Source organism: Contarinia nasturtii, unplaced genomic scaffold, assembly GCF_009176525.2.
Source record: "Contarinia nasturtii isolate CC-2019 unplaced genomic scaffold, AAFC_CNas_1.1 Cnas_scaffold_1240, whole genome shotgun sequence".
In the NCBI taxonomy this organism is placed as follows: Eukaryota; Metazoa; Arthropoda; class Insecta; order Diptera; family Cecidomyiidae; genus Contarinia; species Contarinia nasturtii.
In genome coordinates this window covers 1,115,894-1,129,009 of record NW_022198581.1, presented here as the reverse complement: position 1 = coordinate 1,129,009, position 13,116 = coordinate 1,115,894, and the positions used below count along the sequence as shown (strand labels likewise).

The 13,116-nt window shown below is 32.3% G+C and overlaps 1 protein-coding gene across 3 annotated transcripts in view; it reads left to right on the top strand.

The window, feature by feature from the left end:
* The window catches only part of LOC116345237 (protein bric-a-brac 1-like), a 50,710-nt gene that overhangs the window by 30,357 nt on the left and 7,237 nt on the right, over positions 1-13,116 (top strand). For 2 of the 3 annotated variants that reach the window (XM_031774445.1, XM_031774446.1), the window contains exon 4: positions 7,649-7,718. In XM_031774445.1, coding sequence (XP_031630305.1) covers positions 7,649-7,718 — 70 coding nt within the window. The remainder of the gene's footprint in view (positions 1-7,648; positions 7,719-13,116) is intronic. The other variant, XM_031774447.1, reaches the window with a different exon arrangement.

The following is a 13,116-nucleotide window of genomic DNA, read 5'->3' as shown; positions in this document are numbered from 1 at the left end:
TATATGCATCAAAACTCAAGTGTAAATTGCTCACACCAATAGAAGATCACACCTTAGTACAGGCACATATTTTCATTAGAAACTTTTCATGGCTTATATTCATTTCTCACTCACTTCATTATTTCCGGCAAATGGGATGGACTCCATGACTATGTGTGCATTAGTTTCAACATGAGTTATTGTAATTTTTTTTGTTGTTGTCATGAATACACGAGAAATGTGATAAAAAAAGCAACACACACACACAACTCAAAAGTGAGCTAAATGAAGGTTGTTTTTTCAATGCGTGGCAATTTCTTTGATCTTCAACTTTTGTCTTTTTTTCTCTCCTCTACTGTCGATTTGAACATGTATTATTATTTTTTTATGCCATATTTTTTTCTTCTTTGCATCGATGTCAAATGTTCATGACATAGACAAAAAAAAACTGAAAAAAAAAAATCAAATCCAGGCGAGTATTAATAATAATGTAACGATGGCAAAAAAACACACACATATCTAAAAGACAACAAACATATTTTCTATTCGAATATACATAACAAACCATTAGGCCACATATATTATTCATTGTCAATGTTTTTGTATGGTTTTTCATGTGGAAAATGATGAACACTGTTGATATATGACATGTGTGTGAGCAAGAATCGCGATTAAGAAGAGGAAGACGAGGAACACACACACCCACTATATAATAAAGAAAAGAAGTGATATTCATGAGATACGGGTATTATCCTGGTTAACATTTCTTAAACTAACAGATTCTTGTAATTTGTCGACGCGCATTTGAACAATGCACAATTCGGATTTAGTTATTGTTATTATGATGGTGACACAAGTGTTCAAAACGTCGTGAACCATGTTGTGAATGCTTAAGATGTGCACCAGAGTTAGTCGCAAGTGTCAACCGCATTACCAATCCAATGTTCCATAAAACTTTGATGATGACGAAAAAGGACACAAAGAAGAAGAAGAAGAAGTGCAAAAAAAAGAACAAAGTAGTCAAAGCTGTAGCCGAGAATGAATGTGAGCTTTGGTGTAATTTTCTCGTACAATGTGTTGTATCTCTCTCTCTCTCTCTCTCTCTCTCTCTCTCTCTCTGTGTGTGTGTGTGTGTGTGCATACACAATGCCATGTAGACCTTGCGAAGATGATTAAAATAAAGAATGGAACGAGAAAGAGAAAAACAAGTGTAAGAAATAAGAATCGCGAACGAGAAAATCAGCATTCGATGTGGCAAATACAATGTGTGTGCAATGCGAATCATTTTCTCATCCCCATTTTGTGCATGTGATGCAATAAATACATGTGTTAAACATCAAACGAAACAGTAATTTCTTCTTCTTCTTCTCTCTTTTCACAATAATGGTTACATCCTTCATCATTGTGTTGATGTGGAGATTTTGAGTAGGTGGGATGCTTAATACGTTATTAAAAAACCTTCGATATAAGTCAATTCTTCATCTTACCAGCTCTGAGTTCGTGTTTTTTTTTCTTCATCTCTCATTGTTTGCATATCCCATATATTCATGTTCCATGGTCGTCCAGAGATGTATGTGCTCAACATTTTGTTTCAGTTGTGCTGCTTTAATTATTATGGATCTTATCACGCCAACATGGATTATTGATTTTAGCCACTGTTTTTCATCTTTGCAAATGCTAGTGCCATTGAAATACAGCCGTAACTCTTGTAGAATTTTTTTAATGAATAAAGCACACACACCGAGTAACAGAGACAAAGAACGAAATAGAAATATTGGAAAGAGAAAGAGGGTTACATGTTCGAAATAAAGAAGAAAATAAATCCTTTTAAATGTTTCCATTTGCTATTGTTATATTTTGAAGACTTCAATCGAGACTTGTTCATTTTACCAGTCGATGTCGTTGTTAAATATAAAAAAATACACAACGTACATGCTTATGCTGCGCTGAAACACTACATTGTATTTTCTATTTAAAATGCAATATTTCCCAAGAAATTGAATGGAATTTTGTGGCAAAATAAAACCAAAAAAAGTACCAACAAATTTTATGTCCTTAGCCACTTCATATATAATTTAAGAAAATGGAAAAAGGTACAAACAATTTTTAATACTTACATTTACCGTATGCATTAAATAGATCGATGGAAACAAATTATCAACAACCACTAATTATTTATATCGTACGTTGAAAGTTTTATAAAGGCAACATTTTCATATTTTGTTTCAATTCTGGTATTATTATTACAGAAAACAAGCAACCAAAAAAAACATGCACACACACAAAATATGAAACAATTTATTTTTTTATGTGAAATAAATGGAAATAAAAATGAGAGTGTTTGGACAAATGAAAGGGGTTTTAAAAAAAAAGTCATTCCAAATGCAAGCCCATCAAAATCGTGTTGGTTCCTTTTTTTTGTCTACAACATATCGACACCATGCAATTACCAGTGATTGATTGTTTTCTCCTGTTGGTAATTTCTATTTTCTTAATTAAACATTCAAATTAAATATTTTTGATTCCCTCCCTCTTGTTCTGCTTTGTCATTTTACATCAATGAGTCATGCTGACCCGGTCAGTAACAGCTGAATGTCAATGAGAGTTGGTCAATGTTTCATAGTTCGTTCAATTTCTGTAACGGAAACCGACCAATATCTTGTTTGCTATTCAATTGGAAAACTTGCCATTTCTCAATATTTTCATCCAAAAAAATATCGATTTCAATCAAAAATTGATGACATTTTATCAAATTCCATATTTTGACGATTTTATATGTTTACATGAAAACTTGTTATTAGACTTGTTTTTTTTTGCTATTTGCAGGTTTTCCACTGGTGTTGGGAGTTTTCATATAAACAAAAAGAAACTCAGTTGATATCATATTAAATATTGTTTAGTGTTTTCGAACACCAATCTATTTATAAAGCACATTGTTAATGCTAATTAAATTTCTATTGTTTCTTGCTAGGTGATCATGTGACTTCGTTGTTGTTCATTTATCTACTTGACAAACGCATTGTTTCACAGTTGACTTGCACAAGTCACAAAAGTTCAAAAAACTCATTTACTCATCCCTATGAATTTGGTGGTTTTAAGATAAAGTTCGTATTTTGAACTGAATAAAAAGTGCATTTATCGAAAATGAATCTTGTGTGTTCCATTCTTTGGTGTTCATTTTGTCTCTTGTTAATGGTGTCGCCATGTTATGTCGGGCATAATTCTCTTTTTTTATCGTTTCACCAAAAGGAAAATTAGATTTAAAAGACGGTAAAATTGAATTATACAGATTGTAGTTCTTGCATTATTCACGCTTTAGACGATAGTTATCTATTTTAAAATGAAGGATGAATACTTTCTTTTTTGTATTTGACTAATTTTTCAAATTGAAAGACAATATTCAATGAATATTTCATAAAGTTGAGAAAAAAATCCGAAGTTGATTTGATTTTTGGCTTCTTTCTAGTAAGTAGTAAAAATCGAAGAATATTTAATTAAATTTAAATTCAAGTTTTTTTTTTGCTAAATGGACTATAGTCCAAATTGGTCATTTTTGAAGATTGTAAGGCCAAAATGACTTGATCTAGAAAAACGGCTAATGGTCGTATATATCAAACGTGTATATACTGATAATTTTTTCTCAATGTGCTATCAAAGAATGGTGTCATGCATCTAGTATATGAGAATTTCAAATCAAAATTATAAAATATATATGACGGCCATAATATAACAGCAGCAGCCGAACCCCAACTCTCACAAAGACCATTGTTATTTAAAAAAAAATATTGATAAGAAAGAAATATCAAATCAGAAAAAAGAAAATCTTGAGAATCGTCCCTTTAAGCACGACCATTTCTTCTCTTTCTTTCTCTCAATCCGTATTCGACCAATCCAAATAATTTTTAATTATAATTGGTATTGGGTGTGTATCAACCGGTAATTTTGTGTTATTGTGCCCCAATAGCTGGTTCCGTAGCATTTTTCTTGCATTAAAAATGCATGACATCGTTTTGATGAAAGAGACAATGAAATATATTCCTTAAAAAACCACTTAATAATTACTTTGGTCAATTACTTTGTAATTCGACAAGTGAATTAAAAAAAAAGTGGCCACTGTCCTAAATGTAAGTATTGTTGCTTTTGATCGATTGGAAAAGAGTTTCAATTGAATCTGTAAATGATATTTGAAACAACATGAATTTAAAATCAATGTAACATATGCTACTGGCAATTCGTTGAATATTTATCACATACAAAATCATTATCATGCCCAGATATCAAATGTTTCAAACGAAAAAACGAAACGGTATAATGAAGCTAAATGCTAAAGACTATAAATTGTTTTGATCTATAGTTAATTTTTGTTTATTGATTTTTTTGCAAATGTCAATGTAGTGGAACAATATAAATAATAACTGTCATGCCAATTAGGCGCGACAAAAACAGCATAGTCTGTTATTAAGATTATTGACTTTGCAATGGCGATAATTACCTTAAATTTATCGCATTTATTATATTTAAATTTACCATCCCACACAAATTCATGAGCATATACTTTCACTTGGTGCATATTCGATTAAAGCGATTGGACGCTGTTTTGATCGAAACAAAAATCTATTCAACTTATATTTCCGAGCCACATAGATCGTATTTACACATTTTTTTAGCAAACCCTTTTTTGTTTCAGATCTCAAAACCGATATTTTATAGTTATTTTTAAAATCTGAAGGGAAAAAGTGTTCAAATCAAATACACACGCGGTCTTTAATATCACGCTTCAAACGAAAATCGCATCTCAACAAATTTTTAATGGCATTTCAATAATAATGAGGGCAATGCAAAATATTTATATATTTTTTTATTTGTCGCGGATAATTTGCCAATTGGAAATAATTGTATAAATATATTGAATAAATTTGTTTACCTTGCCCTGGTCATCTACAATGTAGATTCTACATGTTGTAAAACAAATGATTACAACGATTAAAATGTAAAACAATTTGTTAAAAAAAAGGTAAATAAATATGTGTAAACGGGGGAACGTCAATGTCCGCATAATTTGTTATTGTTTTATGTTTATTTTAAGTGACGGCGAAAAATTAAAGTTATAAAAAGTTCAAAGAGAAAGAGAGCAAATGAAAAGCGTGAACAAATGTGATTAGCACAAGAAAAAGAGACGAAAACAAAAGCGAGATAGGTAGATGCGAAGGAGAACGTGTGTAGAAAAGTCCATGTTCGTGTTTGCATTCATTTATTTTATATGCATGTATCGAGCAATTAAATTATAGCAATTAAAAAAGTAGAAAAACTATAAAAACTTCAATAACTAAATGCAAATAATCACCTTGTACGGTGAGTATCGCAACGGAGAACAGCCATCACTAGCCATAATCATGCGCTAAGAACGAATACCAACCATTTCATTTCTTTCTCTCTCTCTCTCTCTCTCTCTCTTCTTCTTATTTCTCTTTGGGCTGTTTGTTTAACATGTTGTTGTTGATCGGCTTTCCGCGCTCCAAATGTAATTTTTCATAGAAATCAATCATGGACTTGTGTTTACATGGATCCCACTAAAAGTTCAATATCCATCTATAAGACAGGCAAACAATCAATTACTAATAAGCGATTTTACAAAATTTTCTAAGCCAATCAAACTTTTAGGCAATCATTTTATTTTTAACATAAAAAAATATTATTTTGTTTTGTTCTGTTCAACTTCGTTGCATGTATTCATTTTTTTCTAGTTTTGTTTTAATTTGATCATGACTTCCTCACCTTCGATTTATTTACAATAGTTCGAATGTTGAATTATCGCATGAAAAGATAAAACCATAAGTTTTACGAATATGAATAGATATGTAAATAATGAAGAGTTTTTTTCCCCAACCATTGTTGAAATGAATTTCGTATTTTTGTGCATTGAAACATACATTACTAGTGCAGTTCGTTTGGGCCAGGTTCATCAGATGGTTTCACTTTCTGCGCAGTAATTTGTAACGAGTTTGTTTACAGTTTTCTGACGCTTTTCTGATGTCGAATAGTCATATTTTTCATTTTCGCATTTGCAATTAATCGATTTGTTACAACACAGAAAAGCTAATTACGAAACCGTTTTTCTATAATTGAACCAAATTGGACAATTTATCACGCATACAAATAGAAACATAATATTATATATTCTTTATGCTTGTTTATTATATGGTTTGGCCAAGTGTTGGTAACGACCATGTTGCGGATGCACTCGACACCGTGCTGTTTCGTTTTACCGAAAATGAATGACGATAAATTGGTTTTGCAACTTGAAAAAGAAAAAAATAACTCCCTCGAAATAGTCTTTCGATAATTAATACGTAAACATATTGATTAAAATCGATATAACTCGAACGATTCACCGTCACCAGTGTCGTTTTTGTCTTACTTCACTCAATGAATTTTCCATTTTTCATTAGAACTTCGCTTAAACACTTAATTACTCGGCAAACACATCAAATTACACATTCACAAGGTACAACAACAAGAGACACACATATTTTACAGTGCACTGTGCACATCATTCACATAAAAATGAATTATAATTAATTTTTGCTGCCGTATTTATGTATACAGAATCAAATTGACAACACTCAATCTATATAAGCGCTCACCACACACATTTCACTGCAAGCGGTGTAGGCGCACTCATCAATTCATTCACTCAATCATTAATGGTCAACTTTTCAATTCACATTTTTTGTTTGTACTTTTCAATTCGATTAAATAATTCAATGATTTACATAAATATATTCCGTATGCCAGAACATTGTACAAATCAAGCCAAATACTATGCACACCTCCAGTCAACATTTGAGAGGATTTTTTTAAGTTTGTGTAGCGAAAAATTGGTAAAATGTACAAGTACGTGATGCGTTTCCCAATTTTCATTGTGCACGTTTCACTTTTGAAGCAAAGTAACAATAGCCACCGTGCATTTTTTTTATATTTATATAAATAAAATTGTACTTCAAAAAGGTAACTTGAAAAAAATGAATACTTTGTAGCATCTTCATGATCCGTGCACATTTTAAGTGTAAATAAAAAAAGCGGTCGGTACGTGGCATAAAACACATGATATATATATATATTTGAATTTTAGTGCATTTTTCATGTCATTCTCATTCTCAGATGTAGATATTATTTAATTAGATATATAAAAAATAGTAATAGATTCCGATGATACAAAACAAAATTGATTTTTGCCAATTCCGAGTTTTTATTAACGAAATTGGGTTTTTGTTTTTAAAACAATTGTTCGGTTGCTATTTTGTGAATGTTTTTGTTTTCAAATAGTTTCACGGCATTTAGTTGCAATTGCAAAATGTCAGGTGTTAGGCCAAATCAATCATCAAAATTCAAGATAATTAACAATAAGTCACCCGATTGATATTGATTTTGACGTGTGAGAATTGCGTAAATGTGACACACTAAACATATTTTCCACTTTAAATACATTTTGACTGACATTCTGGTGACAAACTGACATTGAATTGAGGCATACAGATTCACGATTCGGTTCGTTTCAATTCAAAATGAGGTTCATTGAGATTAATGGATTCTTTATAAGCAAAAATAAGTGAAATCTGTCATTGAGATCACACACATTAATTAATTAACTGTTCTCTTCTAATTTCAGGCAAAGCTACTACAAAATTCACAGGCTTGGCTGAATGCAGCACCATCCAGTTCATTAAATAGTATGTCAGGTATATTTATTATTAAGCCCAAAACATAGATTGTGATTATTTTTCTGCTAAAAATGTTCACAAATTAAAAATAGGATTATTGGTGGTTTAAAATCCTTTATTTTCTTTCGATTGCATTTATATTTGTGAAATTGAGTGAATCATCATCACCCATATGAGATTCAAGCCAAAACCAAAAAAAAAAAATGCATTCGATCCAACTGCTTCAAATAAATAATTTGCCGATTTTTATTTTGATTTGCATTTTAACGGATGAAAATAAGATTTTTACGAAATAGCAACACGAAATTGTGTTGAAAATTTTGTTACAAGCTCAATTAGCCACAAACTATGTGATTAACGGTCTAAACAAATTGTGTTGTAGGTTTTTTGTTTCGGCTTAATCGATGCAAATGATTGTGAGTTGTATGATCGCCCATTGCACATGGGTAAAAAAACAATCTCGCCGACATTTTTATTTAAAAAAGGAAAATAAGCTGGCTGCTCGAGTGGCGGGTGGGTTGGCATTTGTAAAATCCTCTCAGCTACAAAGAGAAATTCAATGAGAGAAGAAAAGGAAAAACAAAACCAGTAAACGGCATGAATGACCGAAAGAGACAATATGAGAGATGCAAGGACTTGAACAACTTTGGATATACAGAGAGAGAAAAAGAGAGAATTTTTTTTAGATGGCTACATCATTAAAACAAAAACTCGAATGAAAAAAAAGAAACACTTTGCATATTTTGTTTCACATAAATATATACATATTTTTTCTGCATTAATTGCACAGCGATGCAGTCGATCGATCGTTGTGTGAAGTGAGCAAGCAAGAGATGCCAAATAAAAATATAAATATTTACGAGCCACAACAACAACAGCAGCAACAACAACATTAACAACAAAAAAATTAACAATTAAATGAGAAAAATGTGATCGAGTGAATGAGTGCAAGCGAGATCGATTATAAAATCGAAAGAAAGACGAAAAACCACTAATAAGATATTATTTTACAAATTATCTTGAGTCAGACTGATGATATTGCGGTCTAAGCACACGCGAATAAACCCAACCACAGGCATTCAAATTCGATTACATTAAAATACATACACGCATAGTGAGTGTGAAAAGGAAGGGAAAAGAAAACCAATGGTGCTAAATGTGCGAACGTGAGCAACGTACGCTTAAGTTTGATTGTTTGTTAGTCCCATACACATTTGTTGATGTTGGAGCCCAATGAGGCTAATCAATGTGTACGTAGACATGAAGTTGCTGCTGTTGCTGATGTTGTTGTTATTATTAATATTATTATTGCAAAAAACACTCAAGAATGCGTATGTATTTGGGAAATCATTGCAAATGTCACGATTATGAATTTTAAAAGTGCATCTCGCAAATGCAAAGAGACACTAACATCTCTCACATAGACAAAGATTATTGCAAAAGTGAACCATGAACGAAGACACACAGTGAGAAACAATGTTGCACACGATGCGCAACTCTCTCATCACATCCGCAATTAAAATATAGAATTAATTTATGAATTTTGTTTGCACAACTTTGGCACATCTTACAGCATTGAATTTTATATATACAATATTTCGAAAACGAGAAGTGGAATGAATACACACGCTTCGTATCTCTCTCTCTTGCTGCCAGTTTTCGTTTTTATTAATTTTTTCTTTTTTTTTTTGTTCTTGCCATACATTATTGTGTGTGTCTTTCTCTCCTTGTTTTCCTTTCATTTTCAAAATTCATTAATTCACCTTCATGAACTTCTGTCGGTTGGTATAGATATTCTCCTATATCTCACGCTAATGTGCCATGCACACAAACAACTGAACGAAAAATATGACTATTAAATATAGAAATCAAGCGGAATGCCAATTTTTTAGCACATTAATACCTTACGCATAACACTCATTAGTTTCTCATTGGACTTCCCAACTGCTGCTGCTGCTGCATTGTATCTCTCATGTGCTTTTGCCACTCTTCCTACTGTTTGCTCGTAACTTGAGGTAATCATTCAATTATGACGATTATTACTCATTCTTCTTAAATTGGATTGCAAAACGAGCAATAAAGCAATGCGTAAATAGAATTGCACATAGAAAGAGAGTCATAATGGCCAATGTTCTTCGTCTGACATGGTCTTATTTAGCATCCGAATGTGTTCTATGGTCTGGCTGCCGTTATCCATCTCGTCTCTATTGGAATGAGCACTCAGATGAAAATAGAAGAAACATTCCAATATTCCGTCACAAGAAAACAAGTGAAATGCAATAAAATAGCAAAAAAACGCACTTAGAAAGAATTGAAAACGATAAAATTAATTAAACACGACTAACAATAAAAATAAATTGGAAAAAGTATCGATTTAGTTGAAAAATAAACACACAAGTGTGTTGTGTGCGCGCACCCCGCTTTAAACGAATCATAACCGGTGCCTACATTACGCTGTACTATATCTAAGTAAATGCAGTTTAGTCAGCAAGTTTCTCTCGATCCGCAACTATGCGTGCACTCATCATACGATCGTTCAAATCGCAATCTAAAATGAGATTTAATGCGTTTAGCCGGTTGATCGGTTTGTTTAGTTACTTTGTTTGATTTCCATGCCAATGGATCGATGATTTTATTTTCTATCTTCATTTGATCGCTTTGGTGCCGGTTCTTGCATCTCAACTCAATGCATTTTTACAATTAAATATTTTGTTGAATAATAATCATTTCTATGCAAAGCGATGCAAAGTGCTACACGAATTCAGGCGAACGCATTCGCTAAGTGATGCGTTGGCAAATTGAAAAATACATTCGATTCACACAACGAAGGATCACACACAACGAAAACGTTCCAATGTTCTTGGGCAAAAGTTTTTACGGACTTTTGTTCTTGACGCGCGATGCTTCCAATACAAAGAATGCATTCCAGTACTGCAAATCGCACATAATATCACTTATTTATTTCAGAAAACGTTTATTTAAGTTTTGATCAATCTTTGTTTTGTTTGTGTTAGATTATTTGTTGTTGTTGGTTACTTGGTGGCTACCATTTTCTCTTCTTTTTGGTATTTAAAACACATTTATCATCGGCAAATTTTCTATATATAATTAAATGCTCATGAATAAATGATGATTGCATCGATTCGCATTTGGACTGCAATTGTAATGTATTGTTTTGTTTTGAAATATCATTTGTTTTGTGTGCACATTTTCGAGATTTGTTTATACTCAAAACGAAGAGTTTGTTTTTGTTTAGCTGGAAAATGTATCAGAAAACGGAGATTAATGCAATAAATCGAAACGAAAAATGAAACATTAACGTAGCTGTAGCGAAAACGATGGCGTTCCACATACACATTTAATTCGACTAGTATTTTTGTATTGGGTTATTATTTTCTTTGAATTATCCATTCGAACCTCACAGTTTACGCATAGAAAAACGTTGATTATACAGTTTCAATGGTAAGGATTTCAGTTGCTGGCCAGCTTACAACAAAAAACCATACATTGAAATGCATCGCCAATTTATCTGTGTCTCATTTATGTACAATAGGAGAGAGTGTGTGTGTTTCTGTGTGCTTGCAAAAGAGTGAGTACGAATGAGAAAGGGAAATCGAAGCAAAATGTTGTCGAAAATATTTATCGGTTTATTTACGTTCGGAGATATTACATTCGGGGATATACTATTGCGCTAAAATTATATTTCTCTTGAATTTTTCGTATGGTAACGCGCATAAATTGCATGTTATTATATTTTGCGCACAACCAATCTGCCACTGTTGCTATTTTTTTCTTTCTCTTCAATTTCAGCGCTGATCTCTTTCTCGTGTTCACTCTTTCTTTCATGAAAAGCCAAAGGTATACACACAGAAAGCAATTCAAAATGTGTTTTTATTCCTTTGTTGCATATTCAATTCGACCTCGTGCATTTCTTTTATAAAATCGGCGAGAAAAAAAAAGAAGACATTGTATCACATGCATTTTGGCTTGATTGTTTTCTCTCCTTTTTCTCTTGAAAATTAATATTGTATCGCTTGATTCATTTTCGGTTGGAAAATTTGTTGTTTGGTATTTGATTACCGTAAATAAAATGCCGATTCGATTGATTCCGGGAACATATGCATTTAAATACATGTTATTTTCGGAAAATCATTTCATTCCCATCAATTGAGTCTTTAATTTTCATTTGATTTGAACGAAAATCAACCATAATCTGAGTGCCGCTAATTTTCGTACACTTACGCACATAATATTGAAACAAATCAATCAATATTTCAACGGAATCGAAATCAATTTGAAACATCGCACATAAAATATTCTTTGAAATCGAATAAAACTAAGTTAAATAAATCAAAATCGAAAAAGGAAAATGAAAATAAAAGTCAGCACCAGCACTGATAACAGATTAAGTTTGAAAAATTACTGTAGTACCAATAAAAAAAGAGCCATACTGCGGCAGCAAGTCAACAAAAACAGCAATACCTACATGTCCATCTGATAAAAGTGCTCGGCAAATATTTCATAGTAATTCATCATCAGCGATGGCATTTATATTGTCCGCGCAATGGTGTACATACATATGAACAATACACACACACACCGCATGCATGCGAATTGCACGCACGATGTATTTCATAATTCATTCGACGGGGGAAAAAATGAAGTAGCAAGTTATTGAATTAAATTTGTACTCTGTAATATATTTAATAATATTTGACGATGAAGCGGATTGATGTAGCCACCATAATCGGTGTGCATAATCACGTAATGGGTCAAACAGGTAATAATTTTTTCAACACATACACAAATGCGATGAATATAAGTTTTTCGATGCCACCGTAGAAATGGTTTGTTAAAGGTATTTGTGTCGACGTCGATATATTTTACACACTTGTGCTCACCATGATGTGAGCAGCAAAGTGACACCAACTGGAATGACATCGAAAGAGAGATAGAGAGAGATAAAGAGTGAAAACGACAACGAGTTGAACAATTTTTCGTCATTGTTGCCGCTCATTTCCACTTTGCTACTGTTTTCATTTTATTCGTCCGTTCGTTCGTTTGGTTTGAGGCCTTAATTCATTCATTCGTTCGCCTGTACGTGTTTTTGTGTGAATGCCGTCATGAAATAAGTGTGATTTCACACTTGCATTGTAATCGAGTATTTCTTATGCATTTTTATCGCCCATGTCCTCACTTGCACTTATACTTTTCACTCAGCAAATGACTAATTAAAGACGAAAATAGTATAGAGACTGCTGAAGTTTGATTGTTGGTATTAATTAAAATTGAAACATATTGTAGTGTTTGTCTTTTTTCTTCTTTTCTCTCTCCATTCTCTTTTTTTCACTTTTCTGTTATTATTATTATTATTATTATCTGTTTCTTGATACGTGTACGCTCTCACGACACAAGT